The sequence below is a fragment of the Notamacropus eugenii genome, chromosome 3 (genome assembly GCF_028372415.1).
Source record: "Notamacropus eugenii isolate mMacEug1 chromosome 3, mMacEug1.pri_v2, whole genome shotgun sequence".
Classification (NCBI taxonomy): domain Eukaryota; kingdom Metazoa; phylum Chordata; class Mammalia; order Diprotodontia; family Macropodidae; genus Notamacropus; species Notamacropus eugenii.
In genome coordinates this window covers 179,369,190-179,388,889 of record NC_092874.1, presented here as the reverse complement: position 1 = coordinate 179,388,889, position 19,700 = coordinate 179,369,190, and the positions used below count along the sequence as shown (strand labels likewise).

The 19,700-nt window shown below is 38.8% G+C and overlaps 1 protein-coding gene across 1 annotated transcript in view; it reads left to right on the top strand.

Annotated features, from left to right (window-relative positions):
* Positions 1-1,849: 1,849 nt before the first annotated feature.
* SSPN (sarcospan) overlaps positions 1,850-19,700 on the top strand; it is a 55,651-nt gene continuing 37,800 nt past the window's right edge. The window contains 2 exon segments of the mRNA XM_072653446.1: positions 1,850-1,942; positions 1,944-2,486. Coding sequence (XP_072509547.1) covers positions 1,865-1,942; positions 1,944-2,486 — 621 coding nt within the window. The 5' untranslated portion in view covers positions 1,850-1,864.

Sequence of the window (19,700 nt, the reverse complement as noted above, 5' to 3'; positions counted from 1 at the left end):
ACAAGAACAATGATTCAGTGTTTGGCACAGCATGCAAATCTCAGATTCCATTTTCAGTTTTTCACTGATTTTCTGTGCAACCACTTTGTGCCTCATTTTCTTCATTTATAAAAATGAGGACAATATTCCTCACAAAGATATTGTAAAGAGTGTTTAGATAATGATATATAGGTGATCAGGTCACAACAAAATATTATAACTGTTTTAAAAATATTGTCCAACCTCTAGAAATACGAACTAGCTTATGATTAGCATAATAGCTTTACAGATGTTTAAAATCTAATAATATGTACCAATCAGCCAATCAACATGAATTTATTAAGTACCTGCTAAGTGCCTGTCACTATGTTAAGCACTGATATATATATATATATGTGTGTGTGTGTGTGTGTCTGTGTGTGTATACACACACACACACACATATTTGAATGAGATCTATGATTTAATTGGTATAGAGAACTCTCAATGAGGAAACACTGTACCAAAGAAGGTGGCTATCTCCTCTACAAATTACAGCCCAGTCTAGTCTTAGAGTAACTACTAAAAGGCTATATGTATCAGAAACAGGACTTGAGCACAGTTCTTCCTAACTCCCAGGCCAGCTCTTTTTTTTTTTCCTATCCTATGGTCCCCCTCAGGAGCTGAGGATTCAAAGACAAGGAATGAAACTGTCCTTTTCCTTAAGAAGCTTATATTCTGAAGGGGGAATATATAGGGAATTCTTTCATTCAGTAGTGGAGGACTGAACCTAACAAATATTTCAATATATTTCCAAAGCATAGCAACATAGCCAGCTTTGTCTAATCTTCAGAACTATTCTTAGTCATTAAAAGTAATGGAAGAGTATCAACATATGCCTTTAATTTGTCAATTTCGGCACTGACAGGAAACCTAAAGGCCATCCAGTCCAAATCCTCAGTTTTACACATGAGGAAATTGAAGCCCAGGGTAATGTGTTGGTTTCCCAAGATCACCCAACAAGTTGGTGGCAAGGCAGGGACCAAAACTCAAGTCAGACTCTTGGGCAAGGGCTCTTTCCACTATACCAGGGACGGGATATAGTTCCATTTTAAAAACAAAAACCAAAACCCTGGAAACTGCTTGAGCCCCTCTCCCTACTTCCAGAAGTCCAGATTCGGATTAACCTCCTATTAACTGAGGTACAATGATTTTAATTTTTTTTTTTTTTTTTACAATTAAGCATTTATTTTCTCTCCCTCACACCTTCCCCATTCCCATTATGCATAGATTCCCCAAATATGTGCCCCATTGCATGAGCCCTTTGAGGGCAGGCGTCTTGGTTTTTTGTTTTGTTTTGTTTTGTTTTTGGTTATTGTTTAAAATTGTGCCTTTCTTTGCGTCACCAGTGCTTAGCACGGTGCCTGGCATTTTGTGAGCCTTTAATAAATGAGTGTAGACTGATGCAAAGAGAAGTAAGTAGAAGCAGAATCCTTTAGACAACATTGTAAAGGCAAACAAGTTGGAAAGACTTGAGAACTACAATGATTTTAACGTTCCTCATTCTTCTTGGTCTCTTTTCCTAAAATGCCCCGAGCATGTCTTCATAAGGAAGCTTCCTCTCACTGTCTCCAGCTGCAGCAAATTCTCTCTCTCTCTTCTCTGTCTCTCTCTCTGTCTCTCTCTCTGTCTCTCTGTCTCTCTGTCTCTCGTCTCTCTCTCTCTCTCTCTCTCTCTCTCTCTCTCTCTCTCTCTCTCTCTCTCTCTCTCTCTCTCTCTCTCTCTCTCTCTCTCTCACACACACACACACACACACACACACACACACACACACACACGCACACACCAACACACGCACACGTACACGCACCAACACACGCACACACCCCTCACACTCCCCTATTGCATGTCAGAAGCAGCACACGCTGTTCCCGCCCGGGGGCTCCCAGGACCCCCACACTGGCTCCTGCGCGTGTGCCCGCTCGGGTTCCCCTGCAGCCCCACACGGACGCCGCGTCCCCTCTCGTTGGCAGTTCGCTATCCCCCTCGATTACCCCTCTCCTCCTGGTTCCCTGTGGCATTTGGAGACTCCCACCGTCAGCTCCAAATGTTTTCCATATTTGTTCAGCCTCCGTGATTCAAATACCGGGAGCGGCTCAGCCTGCGCCCAGCCCAGTGAGTTCCTGGGGGCCCCGCAGCCCACCCACCCGCCGGCCATGGGCCAGGACGAGCAACCACCAGCCCCCAACGCTCCCCAAGGCAAACCGAGGCAGGGGCCAGCGGCGCCCACCGGGGAGCGGGACACCGCCTCAGGGGCCCAGGGCGACCCAGGGCCGAAGAAAGGCAAAGGGGACCCCAAAGCGGGCCGGGAGGAGGAAGCCCGGACTTGCTGCGGCTGCCGTTTCCCGCTGTTGCTCGCCCTGTTGCAGCTGGCCTTAGGCATCGCTGTGACAGCTGTGGGCTTTGTTATGGCAGGCGTCAGCTCCTCCTTGCTAGTCAGAGAAACTCCATTTTGGGCTGGGATCATTGTAAGCATAAAGTCTGTTTTCCCTAAGTGCGTTTGCCAAACATGAATGCAAACCTGCATGGTACATTTCAGACTAACTAACCCAAACTTGCATGCCCGCCGCTGCCCCAGATCTGAGCTGTTCTAACGCGCATCCTGCCTTGTGATTAGAACCGGATTGACTTTTGCGTGGGGAAGCTGCCGGGGGTCCACTCTCTGGCTGGTTTGTTTCCCTGAGTGTCAACAAGATGCCAGAATAGAATGTCGGGAAGCTGTGCGTATAGCTGACATCCAGTGGGGCGTATCGATTGATCACACTGGATCATCTCATCAGCTACAGCGAGTTATTCTTTCTGTCCTTCTCCTTTCTCCCGTCCCTGATGGGTGAAGGAGTCAGATCACAAAGGCAAAAACAATTCCCATAAGTACATTTGTAGAGGCAGGTCCAGAGTAGGACCGTATCCTGAACTTGCACGGGGGTAACAATCCAATTCTTAAAAAGCTCCGAACTTGAGATGAAGTTATATCGAGTTAGCTTGTTTAAAATATTGTCAGCCCAAGCCAGAGTATGCTGTAGCTCAGAGGAACACAGCCATATTTCATTGAGGGACCAAAGCCTCTTGGATGACTCATGGGTGGTTACTGACAGAAGTATATTTGGGACTTTGTATGTATGTTATGCATGTGTATTGAGCTAAATACCACAAAGCCATTATTAGAATATTGTCTTGCTTAAACGCACATGCCTGGCATGACTAAATTGTGTCCTCATTTCTAACTTTGTAATCCTTTCTAATCACATTTTTCAATCTGTTTTTTAAACCAGTAGTTCATATTAAATGGATAAATTCATTTTTATATGTAATAAATTTGAAAAGTCTGAATAAGCCAAATCAGGTAATATGACCTATTTAGAGCCCTAATAGTGATCTATTAGGTATAGATCATTAAAGGTGCAGATGATGTAAATCATTGCAGTTTTGAAGATGATTTGAACTTACGAATGTTTTCTTTATTACATCAGTTATCATTGATAAATATTCAACTTGAGTGCTAATATTTCCTAGAACTTTTTTAAAGTAAAGTGACTTTTAAAAGCTAGACTTTGTACCAATATGCATGGTAGATCCAATAACTTCATTACTTATTCAAAATACTAAGGAAAAAAGTCTCTGCTGTTGGATTGTGAAAGCATTTAAAATTAATATACTAGACTGCAAATAGAGGTGTGAATTCTACTCTTGGTTCTGTCCCTAAATTTGTAACCTTTGGTAAGTCATCTGTCCTCTATAAGCCTCAGTTTCCTTATTTTAAAATGAAGAGATGGCGTCAGATGATTTCTAAGGTTCTTTTTAGGTCTCAAGCCCTATGATTCTGTGGATGAAGACTATTGTTTGAGGGTATAATTTCCAGCCTCTTTTTTTTTCAGCACTGCTTTTTAAGTAGCCTTTTTAAAGCTTAGTCCTCAAACACTGAAAAAGAATTAGAAGAGATATCTAATATCAAGTTACACTCTCTAAAATGTGCATTATAGCATTCTAAGATTTCGGCAATTTTCTCAACCAACATTGTCATATTTTTAAAAACCACATATTTAGCTATTAATTACATGGAGTTATAATGTGGCAAAAATTTTTTGGCTTTGGTTCTTTCAAAATGTGCATCTCTAGTGATATTCTTTTAGACTAAAATGGCATACTTTCAAAAGAATGTATCTTGAGCAGAATATTATACAGGTTATACTCAGAAACTGGTGAAGAAGATTGCTTTGAAGGCATTTTGGGAACAAATATAGCATGACCCAGGAAGGCAATGTTGATGGCTACCTCAGCCCAAATATGCTTGTAACAGACTTTGCAGCATTGCCACCATGGTTTCACCTTTCCTCACACCCATGTAGCCACTACTCCTAGCTTTCCAGGAAAGAAGAAAGATGGAAGGTTATTAGTATACATTTCCTGGGAGTAAGGCTCCAAGAGTGAGTTATTACTAAATAAATTATAAGTGGTACCAGCTCATCACTGGTCTTATGGAAGTCATTAGACTTGCTCCATTCCTAAGATTGGTCTGAATCAGAGAAAAGTGTTTTAGTTTAGTCCTCTCTACTACCCCTACTTTATTTTCAGGCCAGGATTTATTTTATTGTTAGCTAAAATGTGAAGGAGAATATCAAGCAGGTTATGTGTTGCTCTTCAGTTGTTCAGTCATATCTGAATCTTTGTGATCCCCTATACCGTAGCATGTAAGGCCCTCCATTGTCCACGGGGTTTTCTTGACAAAGATAGTGGAGTGGTTCTTTTCCTTCTCCAGTGGATTACCTTTTGTTGGAACACTCTGCTATGACCTGCCCATCTTGGGTAACCCTGGACAGAGTACCTCATAATTTTCAATGAGTTATGCAAGTCTCTCTGCCACAACAAGGCAGTGATCTGTGAGGGGAGGGTATGTATAGAACTCCCTAAAGCTGTCTTGGGATGATACAACAATGAATTTAGGAAAGAACCATCCAAATCATCTCTACCATCTTAGGAAAATGAGCTGGCCCAAATCTATAGGGAATATAGGTCTAGACCAGACCAGTGCTAGCTAAACTCAAGGAGTTAAGACACAAATCATTCTCAAGAGTTCAAGCTTTTGAATGGTCAGCTTAAGGCACCTTATGATTTCTTATGTCTTACGTTCTGATTTTTGTGTACCCATTTTATTTTTGCTGCAAGTAGGTTACCATAACTCTATTGATAGACTTGTACGGAATTTCTACAATAGACCATGTCAGTCCAGGTGTATAATTGTAACCATGTTCAGGAAACTGCCCCCATTGGTACAAATCAGCAATTCAGCTCTATCTTATAGTCACAGTGAGTGCCTCAGAAATGAAGTGACTCACTTGTGCTCACATAGCCAGTATGTTTCAGAAACAGGACTTGAACTCAGGTCTTCCTGACTCTAACACCAATCTTCCTTTCACTATGCCATGCTGCCTTCCACAAACTTTGTATCATTCAAAAATCCCACATCAGTTGACTTCAGTCTTTGGAGGACTCAGTGTGCTATCATTAATCTGACTACATCAGACCTTTGTAAAGCATGTAGGAGCATTATGTGTAATCATTAGGCTCCCTTCACAGTTACAGTAAAAGGCTATTTATAGATTAAGCCATATATATATACAACTATTCCTCATTCCTAATTTGTAAGATATCATAGAAATAGCAGAAACCATTTCACTTCACAATTTCTAAAATATGCCTTTGAGAGACCAGAACCTGGGAGGAAAAACAGAGAATTGCAGCTGTGCAGGAGACAGAATATATTTTTTAAAAGCTTTTGTATGATCATTCTTATTCACTATTCATTTTATGGGTAAAAACTTATTCACGTGGATTCTGATTCAGTCCATGATGACAATTTAAAGAGGAGATAACCCTTTTGAAGATAAACTTGGTACAATCAGAGAATCACAGAAAATCAAGCATTTCATGGTATTAATAAATTAAGTGGTTGGGTCTAACAGAGTACACATTGAAGTTCACTTACCATTCAGAAGTTTGTTGGATAAAAGCACATCTGAATTGTGCTCTCTTTTATGACAGTGTGAGCCAAAGTCAAAAGAAGTGGGAATTCCAAGAATTTTGAAACTGTTCAATTCTTATTCTAACTGAGAGCTCAGTATTTGAGGATAGATTTAGCATAAGGCCATTAGTGCTTCAGAAGGTTTCTAGAAACCTACTAGTGTTCTAAAATAGAATCACAGAACTGAAAAAACAATCCTTAAGAGATCATCAGTCTTCTTTAGTTATACGTCCTTATCACATCTGTCAGGAGTGAATACTTCTAATTAGACATTTTCACCTATACAAATATTTTAAAAACCCATTTACCTTTCATAATCACTTAAAATGATGTATTTTTTTTGGTATCTCTACATTGTCATTTTCAGAGCACAGTTGTATTTCTTAACCCTAGGCTAAGAATGGTGGTGAATTTTTAGTGCATGTCAGTCTCTTGCACCAAATAATGGACTTCTGTGAGAAAAAAAAAGAAATTCCTTAGGTCTAAGGTGAAATACCTTAGGTGTTTTTCATCCTCACAAAACCACACCATACAATAACAACATTACTTCTTCTTTATGCCATTCCTTCAGCTAATTATATGTCTATGAAATTTAGGAGTCCAGTTAAGAGTTATAAATTTTTTTTCATGCAGCAACATATTACATTTCCAGAGGCAGATTTAAAGCCTCCTTTAAAGAAAGCCAAATATGTGAAATTTGAACTTAAGGAATCACTAGCCTCCTTATAAAAAGAATCACCATAGATAACTTTAAGTAGCAACCAATCATAATTCATTTAAAATTATTTCAAAAATTAAACATCTATACATTTTTTCAGGTATACTTTTTATTCATAAAGCAAGTATTTATGCAGTCCACATGATCTGACTAAGAAAGGGTCACATAAATTATCCACAATTTTGAAGAGACAAAGTCATACTTCTTGGTTAAGTGACTTGGTTAGTGTTAACAAGAGTGAGAGAAACAGAGAAGGAAGTTGAGGGTTGGTCCTTTAGCAAGTCAATAACCTATTCCAAAGAGTCAAGGATGGCCCCTAGCTTGTACACATGCATGACTGGAAGAATTGTGGTGCCCTGGTCAGAATTAGAGAAGTTTCAAGGAAAGGTAGATTTTGAGGGAAGATAATGAATGCTGTTTTGGACATGCTGAATTTAAGACATCTTTCGGACATCTAGGAAGAGATATGCAGCAAACAGTTAACTGTACAACTCTGAAGTTAGGGATAGAAATTAAGGTTGGATTTAGGAATGACCCAAATAGGGATCATATTTGAATCCACTTAAATTGTTGAGAATCCTCCCCTCCCCCCTCACCTCATTGGAGGTAGGATATGAACAGCGAAAAAAGGATATTGAGGAATAGTTATACAGTTAGGAGAACTAGGAGAGAGGAGGATCTTGGGAAGCCAAGTGGGTCCAGGAGGAAAGGGTGCACAATAAAGTTAACAAGGTCAAGGAGACTAACAACTTTAAAAAAAAAGAAGACTATCATATTGATCAGTTAAATTGTTGGTAACCTCTGGAAAAATTGTTTCATTAGGAAGGTTGAAAGAAAAGCCAGATTTCAAGAGAATGAGAAGTGAATGGGTAGTGAGGAAATTAAGGAAGCAAAAGAGGATTCTTTTTTTCAAGTTTGACAATGATAAGAAAACAATAGCTTGAGGAGGTATCAGGGTCAAGAAAGGTTTGTTGTTGTTTTTAATGATGTGGTAAGAAAAGCAGAAGGGGGAAATGAACTCATGGAGAAATGTAAAGGTGAGAGAGAAAGGATATCTTGAAGGAAATGGGAGGGGATGGGATTGAGGACACAGGAAAAAGAGGTTGGTCTTGGCAAGAAAGGCTTCCCTTTCTCAATGACAAGAGCAGTGAAGTAATGGGTGGATGAAGATAGCAAGTGTTTTTTGAAGTAAGGCATTGAAGAAAGAGAAAGTTTAAGGCAGAGAACCTCTACATTATCAGTAGAGTAGGAAATAAAGACTTCTGCTGAGAGAAATTGAGATGGAAAGTCATCAGGGGCTTGAAAATAATAGTGAAGGCTTGGAACAATTGCTTTGCAAAATGTGACAGAGTATAGGTTGAACAAAATTTTTTGATGTGCAGCAGTAAGGACTCAGTTGATCTTAGACAATATTAATTTTTAGTGGATCCAGTTGACATGATGTTGCAATTTCCTGCACTAGCACTCAGAAGCATTTGAGTAGGAACAAAGAATCAACAAGTCATTCATTTATATAATCAGTAAAGATTTATTAGGTGCCTACTAAGGATTAGGTATTAGAGATGCAAAGACAATATGAAATGTTCATTCTCCCAGGGAGTTTTCAGGATAGTGTAAGGGAGAGGCTGACCCAGAGTTCAGGAGTAGCTATGTATGAATGATGATTAGATGAACAGGTAAGGAAATAAGGCATTGAGGAAAGTGTACAGTTGAAATGGTGAACTATAGGGTCAAGATTGGGAAGAGAAGAATGTGATACAAGAACAGGAGTGCTAGATTGATAAGAATAGAGAGGAATGGAGGGGCTGAAAATTGTAATGAGAGAAATGAATAGGTTTTTAAGGAGTGAGGTAGAGGGAGAAATAGAAGAGCAGGGAGATTATCATGGTCAAAGTAGAATTTCTGATTTCAGAATCATAGAGGTGGCATAGTTATGGGTGATGGTGAGATATACGATATGACTATACCTAGTGACTGTTGTATGTCACAGGAGTTAAAGAGATTGTTAAATTAGGAGGCTGGTGATTTGGAGGGGCATTCATGTATATACTGAAAACAGGTGCAAACAATGTGGCAGTAGTCAACAGAAACTGGCAACTAATTGGAGAAGAGGGATGAAAGAGGGGGAAAAAATTAAAGATAACAACAGGGCTTTGAGCTTGGATGACTGAGAGGATTGTGGTGACTAAAATATCAGGGATGTTGGATGGAGGGGCAATTTGGTGGGGAATTTGATGAACTCAACTTTGATTATATTGACTGAAGTGCTGGCAGGTAATCCAGGTGGAGCTGTCCAACAAGTAAATGAAAATGACAAGGAAAATTTCAAAGAAAAATATCTTACAATTGGAGGAGGTTTTTTCATTGGTAATAAAGATTATTAGAAGGTATTAATTGTAGATGGTCAATTCTTAAATGCATTTAGTGAAGATTTATACTGAATTATATAGACAACCAAGTCGTACAGTGGATACAGTGTCAACCCTGGAGTCCAGGGGACCTGATTTCAAATGTGACATCATATACTTGTTGTTTGACCCTGGGCAAGTCACTTACCTTTTACCCCATACTAAATCAGTGTATCACAGAGGATAGAGATACAGGTGACAAGTCAGGAAAATGTAGGTTCAAGCATCTGACACATAAAGGTTGTGTGTTCTTGATCATGTCATTTAACCTCTTAGTAACTTGGACCACTCTATAAGCCTATCACAGAAAAAAGTATAAACTTTCATAAATGGAGAGAATTTCATCACCAGGAATTTTTCTCTACTAATTAAATCACAGGTGTAGATCCCTAGCCTTAGTGCAGATATCTGACATTTGTGAGGTTAACTTGGAGGAATCAATCTTTAAAACTTTTGAGATTATTACATAGAATTTTTATTTTTATATGAAAAGTACCAATACAAAGAATTGAGAGCGAAGAAAAAATAATTCAAAATGCTTTGTATCTCCCAAACACAACTATAAACCTATTTATGCATTTCAGTGTTGCCTCATAGCTCCCATTAAGGCAATCATGTCTTACATGACAATTTTTGGAGAAATAAAGTTAAATATATTTTAAGTTTATTGAAAATGCATTTAAATATCCCTTTTGGTATACCTCCATTATTCTGTTAACCAATTGGGCATTTTTGTAAGTAATTTCTAGTAATGTTTAGAGAACACAACTGTGATATGCTGATATTTTTGTTTTTCATTGTAAAGTGGGCAGACGTCCACTAAAATTCTGTTCTGATATGTTGCATAGAGGAGAATTTGGGCCTTCAAAGACTGTGTCCATGGAGTCTAAACTCTGACAGGACCTACCAAGCTACAAAAATTCAAATGCAGACTTAAGATCCATTGACATCCAAAGACAAGTACAGCTAAGTGCAGAGATGCTCATCACTTAAGAGTGGCCAAAAGGGTTGGTGAATTTCTTTTAAAAGAATTTTAAAGCACTTAGCACAATGCCTGGGACAGAGCAGGTACTTAAATGCTTCTCCCTTCCCCATTTTTTAAGGTCGCAGCAATGCATAAACAAAAAATTTTACTAAGATGTGGAGCATGTGCATTGAGAGTCAGTTGGTAAAAGAAATAATAGGTATTTTGCAGGGTGTTCATAGGGTATTCTCAAAAGTGATTTCAAGGAAAAAGAAAGCAAGAAGACATTTTGCATCTATTTTACTTTCACCTAATTAAGGTCTTCTGAGGCTGTTGTGGATTAATAATTGGGGTCAAGTAGGGACCAACTTTTTCTCCCTCTGCAGTGAAAACAAGAACCTGCATTTCCCTTAGTCCAACAGTGCTGTGGACTGTCAGGACTGTCCCTGCTTTAAATTTGCCTATTTAAAATAGGCAGTGCAGTGGTACAATAGAAAGGGAGTAGAACTGGAATCAGCAAGAGCTGAGTTCACATCCTGCTTCAGATGCTTTCTTAGCTGCGGGGCCCTCGGTAAGTCACTTACCATTTCTATGCCTCCATTTCCTCATCTTTAAAATGCTGGGGGGGGGGGGGGGCTGACTCAGTGGCATGATTCTACACTTAGAGTTTGCTTGCCTTTTGCTTTGCAAAGATCCTTTCTGATAGTAGTATTTGCTCCCTGGATACATGGTATAATTTTGGGTTAGCATCAACATTGTTGAGATCTGTATGATAAATTGGGGTCAATATGCATGGTTCTGTATTGCTACAGGAAAGAAATGGATTAGTCAGTAAACTCTAACATATCATTTCATTCTGCAATGAAGTTCATTTTTAGGTGTGGTGCTTGGCAAACTGAAGGAATCCTGGCTGTAAGAGTTCATGGTAAAATTATACTTCAAGATGTCTCTTAACTAGTTAATTCTCATTGGGAATATTACCAGTTGTTAGAGCCAGGTCCCTCACAGACTTAATCATCACAGAAAAGGTGATTCTCTTCAAATAAAATTTAGTATCAGAAGTAAAGATTTGGAGCATGTAAAATCTCCAAGTCTGTTGCAGAGACACACCCTGTTTCAGCTGGTTGGAGGAAGGTTCAGTTCTCTGGGGACTGAAATTAAACTTGGCAATGGTAACTGTCAGATGCCTGAAAGAGGAGGCTCAGTGGCTCACACTGGTTAATTTTAAAGTATGATACTTGGTTTTAGGATATATATATATGAAAGAGTCCACCTACATGTATGGAAATAACTGATTTTTCCTTTTGTATGAAAGGTATGAATATAGAAGCAACATCATTTTTTTCCTGAGTTCTTTTCTCCAGCCTGTTTATTGAAGTATTAGAAACCTTGGTGAATGGCATAAGCAGACCAAAAGTCCCCTGATCTCTTAAAATTAAGAAATTGAGCTGGCAAGCTGATATATCAAAGTATTGTTGCTCAGTTGTTTTTCTGTTGCATCCGACTCGTTGTGACCCCATGTGGGGTTTTCTTGAATGGAGTGGTTTGCTATGTCCTTCTCCAACTCATTTTACAGATGAGAAAATTGAGGCAAACATGATTAAGTGACTTGCCTGGGGTTCACACAGCGAGTAGGTGTCTATAGATGAGTCTTCCTGTCTCCAAGTCTGACACTCTATCCACTGTGCCACCTAGCTACCTCATATCAAAGTATAATGAAGTATAATGAACAGTTAGTGTTCAGAGTTTGTGTCAGTAGCAAAACATTCTTTATTCCATTCACAGTTATAGTTTGGATGAATTTACATAATAGTAACAATAGCTGAGAGTTATGGCTTAAAATTTGTAAGGTGCTTTAAAATATCATCTCATTTGAAAATCACAACTCTGTAGCTTAGGTGCAATTACCATCACCCGCCACAGATTAGAAAATCGAGGCTATGGGAGGTAAAAATGACTTGACTAGACTCACATAGCTCACAAGTGTGTGAGGTAGGATTCAAACTTAGGTCTATCCAAGTCTAACACTACAGTTAATTTGCATTAATTAGATTTTTTTAAACATACAAAATAGTAATAACTTAGGCATATTAGCAGGTGCATAAAATCTTTAAGACTTCTATGGTATCATTAAATTATTTATCCAGCATGTTAGCCCACTAATTGTATTCAGTTACAAATTAGAACTATACAAAAATGGGATAGCCTTGTTTTCCTCTTCACTGCCGGTCTTGCCACAAAGGTTAGATGACCATAGTTCAGAGCCCTTGGAGATCCCTTTTCAAGTGTAGGTTATACTGAAGTCCATTGTAGCTTGAATTATATGTTTTTGTCTTGGCAGGACCATATTTGCAAGGTTATATATAATTCTGGACAGTGCAGTTTAGAAAACACATTGTGAAGCAGAAAGATGGTGATGACACCATTGGTGTCTGGCAATGACCATATCCCAAAGGGAGATGAGTCAGCTGCCTCTGGAAGGAGAGAGTTGTCCCTCGCTGGAGGTACTGTGGATGTTGTAGAGGTCATTCTTGTTCTGGTTTGTTTGGGGAGGAGATAACCCCTGAGATCTCTTCCTCAGAGATTCTGTGAACTGTCCTCAGCTTCTTAGAAAAGGAGAAAGGATGGCTGAATCACAAAATAATGAAATTGTAGAGTTGGGAGGGACAAAAGTGTCCTTCTAGTCTGCAAAAATGCAAAATGAGTCTCTACTACAATATGCTTGACATGTAATCAACTGGCTTCTTTTCGAAGCTCTCCAGTGAGGAGAGTGCCCACTGCTTCCCAAGGCAGCCCATTCTACTCCTAGAGAACTCTAATTATCAGAAAGTTAGGTTTACCTGAAATCAAGTCCCATTTGGTCTCTTTACAACCTCCATACATTGCTTCTAGTTCTACTGTCTGGGGCTTAACAGAACAAGGCTACCCTAAATTTCTCATGTCAGCCCTCCAAATACTTAAACACAGATATAAGGTTTCTTTTCTCCCATCCCCCATTCTCCAGGCTAAATGTTCCCATTTCTTTCAACTGATGCTCACATGATATGGACTCAAGGACCTTTACTACTTTAGTTGCCCTCTCCTGGACATATTTTGGCTTAATGATGTCTTCATTAAACTGTAATGCCCAGAACGGAACAAAGTACTCCAGGTATAGTCTGATTGGACAGCAAGATGGTGCAGGGTGGCCTGAACTCAGGGAGACTCATCTTTTTGAGTTCAAATCTGGCCTCAGACACTTAAGCTGTGTGACCCTGGGCAAGTCACTTAACCATGTTTGCCTCAATTTCCTCATCTATTAAATGAGCTGGAGAAGGAAATGGCAAACCACTCCAGTCTCTTTGCCAAGAAAATTCCAAATGGGGTCATAAAGAGTTAGACATGACTGAAAAACAACATGGCAACAACAAAAATGGTCGGTTACTTCCTTATTCCTGTAGCTTTCTTAATGCAGCTGAAACTTTTGGAGGTTTCTATTTTATACTGTTGACTTATATTGAGTTTGCAGTCCACTAAAATCCCCAGATCTTTGCAGACAAGCTACTTTTTACCCATGCCACCCTGACTCTGAGGTTCCTTCCATATCTAGATTTATAATTGTGATTTCGTAGTTAGGTGGTTGATTATTTCAAGTTTATAATCATCTTTATTTGTATTCTATCATTCAGTGTTCATTTTCTCTCCCAGATTTGTGTCATTTGAATATCTGATGAACAGGGCAACTGTAGTGTTATCTAAGTCACCGATAAAAATGCTAAACAGTACGTGGCCAAATAGATCTCTAGGACATTCCACTGCAGACCTCCTGCTATGTTGACATCAGAACATTAATGACCAGCCATGGCTTTGAATGAACTTCTTGCAGAATCCTCATTAAGCAGTTAGATAATAAACTCTTTCTTCTCTGGCTGAAGACAATGCATTGAAGGTCAGTGACCTTTTCACCCACAGTGGTTTTTGGAGTTCAGAGAAATCTGCTTCTCATGATTTCTTTGTTTATGATTCATGGCCATGTATTTTCATTTTTTTTGTAATGATTCCAAGTACTAGGTTACTGTTTATTTATTCTAAGCAATGACTTTGGATAAAAATCTGGAAAGTTTCACTGAATGTGTTTCATTGTGGCGACTGTTCCACACATAATACATTTTCCCTCTATTTTAGAACTTTCCCCCAGTTACTTATCCACTCCTGATATTAAGCAGATTCTCTTCATCTATAAAATGAATTATCTAAATAGTGAGCTGGTTTCTCCTTTCTCTTTTCATCAATTTCTGAACAAATTTGAAATACTGGAGGGTGAGGATGCAAGAGAGAACACCGTACAAAATTGTCTGATTTCCTATACTATTTAACCTCGGTTTCCCACACATATGAAGGGGGAAAGTATTCTGCCCTTAAAAGTAAATTGGGGTGCATATATCCGGGCTACTGTAATGTTGCCATGCCAGCTTTAGGAACATATTTATTTAGGTTAGATATTCTCTGAGCTAAACATTGCTAGAGACACAGAAACTGTCCTGTGCCATTTGTCCTCCTATTATAATTAGGCTAAAAAAGGATATTGTATTCTAGGGCTGAGTTTCATGTGGGCTGGCAAAAAGCCACTAAGATGACTAGACTCCAGGCCAATGACCCAAAGATGATGTATCCTTTCTCACAAATAAACCTGCCCACTTTTTTACAGAAGATCCTTGAGGACTGTATCAACCTAGAAATAAGCACTTCTGTACTTGGTTGTCAACGCAGAAGTATTGAAAGAGATGAAATACAAACCACTAGGATTCTTGTTTCAGTCACATCGCACTCAAGTACTGTTTTTAAAATGTTTGATTCAGCACTCGTAATGAACAGTTTAAAGAACTTTAAGATACTTTGTTCTAAAAGAAGCCTTTCTGTTATGTGAAAGATAATCACAGGTGACAAGGAAAGAAGAAAAATTACTAATGTGCTAACTAGACCTTGACTGGGGAGAGAATATTAGTTGTATTACTAGAAAAACCACCCCACCCATCAATTTGTGATTGTCAGGTGTATCACACTAGATTTGGCAGCAAGGCCTTATCTCACAGCAAACTCTGCCGGTAAAGCTGTGTCAGACTCTCTTCCAAGGCAGAATAGTATTTCCTTCCTTCTCATTTCATTTGTGTGGGTACCTTCCTTTAGGCAAAGAAAATGTCACATCCAGCTAGAGCTCACTAGACAAGAAAAGCACCCAGTCCAGTAACATGCACACAGTGGGTTATCCAGAAATACCTTGATGATGACAAACTGATTTAAATAAGTTAAAAACAATTTTATTCCCGCCTCAATCCAAAACCTTGAATCAGATCATTATATTTTACAGATTAGGCATTGCGATATATTTTTACACATTCCTCTCATGTTCCTACACAGCCAAGGTTTGAGGCAAAAACAAGTGGACACATACCAACCCTTCTCAAGTTGGCTTGTTCTTTTCGTTAACGAAGTTTCAGGGTTTGGGTGACAATAAATTGAAATGTTATTTTAAAAAATTAAGCTTTGATTATAGTAATTTTGTTGTTTTATATAGCCCCACATAAATTGCTCTTATAATGAAACTATGTAAATGGCTTGACTTTCATTAATTAATTAAATACAACAACCATTTATTGTGTGAAGAAGACAATTTTATATTCTGACTGTGATACGAGATAAGGATTTGGATCTAGAAAGGAAGTCGAAAGAAGAGGGAGTACGTGACCTTGTAGAGCTCATAGTCTAGTGGGAGGATATGGGTAGACATAAGGATGACAATTTATTTTATTGGCATAGGGAGTTCATGAAGTGAGGAAATTCCATCTACCAATGCAGGTTGACACTTTCTCTGCAACTTATAGAGAGTTGCCTAGCAATAGAGAGGTGATGTGAAACCTGTCCAGGGACATACAATCTGTAGGTGTCAGAGACAGGACTTTAACTCAGTTCTTTAAGGTTCCAAGGCCAGCTCTCTATCCACTATATCTTACTGCTAAAACCAACCTAAACCATAGTAAGTACACAAGAGAGGTACAAATATAGTGTTAAATAAAGTCTGAGTGGAGATAGGGTGGAAGGGGGAGTCATGAAATGCTTTCTTAAAGAGGTGGCATATGAGTTGAATTTTAAAGTGTGAGGAGTAATTCAGTGAGGGGACAGGGGAAAGGCATGCCCAGAATAGGGTACATGGTGAGCAAAACTCAGAGCAAATACAAGGGACTCCAGTTTGACTGGGATTTAGAGCATGTGGAGTGGAATAACATGAGAGAAGGCTGGAAAGCTAGGGGTGGTTCTGGACTTTCTACCAAAGACCTCCAAGCTCTTCTCCACCCAAGTTTCAACTCACTGTTATTTGCTCCTCATCCTTCTGTCCCTATGTCCAATATACAGATGTCATAAAAACTAGGATAGCAAGTCCGTATTGTCATGAAAACAAGGAGAAATAAGATGTAAAGTCCCTTCCCCTGGCTACCTTGTCCCTTTCCCTGCTACTCATCCATGTCAAACCTATAGATCCTGTTTCTCCGTCCCACACTCTATCCTCCCCTTCCATATGGAACCACCATTTTATTGTTTAACTGCCCTTTATATTAATGTCTCACACTTTTTCCATTTTCTTGAAATTAAGGGAAACTAGCTTCTCCCAGAAAACATTGCATTCCAGGTCACCCTTCCCAAAGCAGATGTACCTTCCACTATTGCTCTTAGATTTAGGAGGGCTTTCCCCTACCATGCACAGTTCATGGCCAATCCTCCATTGAGGTTCACTCCATTCAGATTTATTATCCTATTAGATCCTGGAATTCTTACCTGGAGAGAAGAGTCCTGGAGATCATTCATTTATTCTTTCTCCTTCCTCAAGTAGTTCAGTATCTTTGTCACAATATTTCTCTCTACCCAAAACCCTGCTCTTTTATTTGGAGACTTCATTTTTAAGTGATCCTCTCATAATATTTTTGTGTCATAGCTAATCAATCTCAACTCCCATGATCTGCATTTTCCCTCCACCTCAGCCACGTGCAGGGCTGGCCATACACTTGATATTGTCAATTGTAAATATTCCACTTTCAGAGGTCATAACTGTGAAACTATGATCTCCTGTCCTATCTTCACACCACTCCTAAGTCTATTTTTCATCATCCATTCCACAAGAATACTTCATCCCTCCCAGTTTTCTTAGATCATCATTCGTGCTCAGACTTCAGTTTCCTCTTAAAATCTTGCTATAAGAGTTAACTGGTGCACCTTCACACCATCTTCTACTCTTGAATCCCTTGGTCCATCCCATGGCCACTTATTCTTTCAAAATCTCAGCTCTAGATCACTCTCACTATCTGCAGTTTGGGGGCTGAATTCTGAGGGAGGAAGTTACGGAATATTGCTGACTGGGTCCATTACTAAATCCATTCATTCTCAACTGGGGCTTCATAACTACCTGCCAACACATGTATCTTTTGTGACTATCACACTTTCTAAGTCTATGGTATCTGTTCTAAAACTTCTTTTCTTTACTCATGCCATCTGTAACACTATTCCCCCTTTCTCACTTCAGAGAACCTAGCCTTAACTGAAACAATATAAAACACCTAAGGCTACACGTTGAAAGTTTCTTTGTCTTCCTAATTCCATACTTCGAACCACCTCAGCATCAGCCCCTTTTCTCTCCTTTCCCGTCTTGGAGGCATGAGTGGTTGTTCATGCCAATGCCAAACCTTTTTCCTGTGTACTCCAATAGTTCAACTCTTTGATCACTAATTTTGTAACCACTAACTTCTTGCCCTCACCTAAAATAATTTCATGGTTATTTTGTGATTCACTTCCCTCTCTCTAATTTTCAGCCTTTCTGTGCTATCCCCAAATGCATTCATATCTCTCCCAGTCTTAAAAATTCTATCATACCCCCAACTCTCTTCCTATATCTACTTCATTTCATATCAGACTCTTAAGAGGAGCTCTCTATATTCATAATTTATACATTCTTACTTTTCCAACCATTCAAATCTCTAACTGCCAGTTGTATGGTACCACCTCAATGTCCTATAGGAATTTCAGTTTCAACATGTCCCAAACTGAACTTATCTTTTCCCCTGAATGCAACCTTCCTTTTATAGGTGATGCTGAGACCACCATTCTTCCCATCATCCAGGTTTGCATCCTACCATTTGCCCTGATTTATAATTGGCTCATCAATTCATACTTAACTCTCCCTTCTCATGCCCCACATCCAATCAGCTTCCAAGTTTTGTTCATTCTGTGTCTACAACATTTCTTCAAAATGTCCCATTTCCCCCTCTCACACAATAACCACTTTAGTTCAGGTCCTCATCATCTTTTGCCTGGACTGTCATACCTACCTTCTAAATGGACTGCCTGGGTTCCACCAGCCTGGATTGCATCTTCAATACATATGCCAAATTGATATTCTTAAAGAATAGGCCTGACTATGTCATTTCCTTTTTCAAGAAGTTTTAGTGAAGCCTTATCATGTCTAGTATAATTTACAAACTGCTAGAGGTGGGCATTTAGAGTCCTTCATGCTCTGGCTCCAGCCTGCCTTTTCAGGTTAATTACACATTATTTCCCCTCATGTGCTCCATGGTCTTGTCAAAGTGACTGTCTTACTGTTCCCCTCATACAACACTACATCTTTCACTTGTGTGCCCTCACAAGGACTGTTTTTTTGTGATAAAAAAGCTCTCCTTCATCTCCACATCTTTGAACTTTTAAGCTTTCTTTAGGGCTCCTCTTAAATGCCAACTCCCTTAGGAAACCTTTCTTGAGTCACCCAGTTATTATTCTCCTTATCTGCTACCTAAAAATTTCTTGGTTATTTTGTAAATATCCTTTATGAATTTGACCATGAATATGATATATTGTTCTAGTAGAATACTGGCTCCTTGAATGCACACTGTCTTTCTTTTTCTTTCTGTCCTCAATGTCTAGTACGTATGTTCAGGACATAACGTTTGATCAATTGTGATAGGACTGAAAAGCTAGGGTGGTGATGGATTACAGAGGTTTGTGAATTTTTCCTCTTGGACAACTACTTTCTCTCTTAATACCCAAAGACCTGGGTAGTCATTAATTGCTCACATCTTTCTATGTCTGACATATGTAATCATGCACATCACAAAAAAATCAGAATGTCTTACCCATGGTGCCCTGAAAGTTGGAGATAGCAGGCTAGATGCATGATTTTTAATTAAAATTAAATTTAATTGAACTTAATTTAATTTAAATTAAAGTAATTTACCTACTTTGAAAATCACAAAGCACTCTACAAATGCAAAGATATTAGTGTGATTGTTATTGTTTTTTAATACTGAACTCATAAAAAAGTTTAATAAATCAGTTTTTAAAAAATAGTGATCTGCTTGATATTTTGAAAAAAATACAGTAGAATGATTCTTTACTGTGTTATACTATGATGTTATATTTGAAGTGACACTAATTAACCTCTGCAGTGAAGAGAGAAGTTGGACCTAGTTTGAGTTTCTGTTCAACTGAGTCTAAGCAATGTAATATACCCTTCAACTACAGCTACCAGAATTTGCTAACTCTTACTAATTTTTT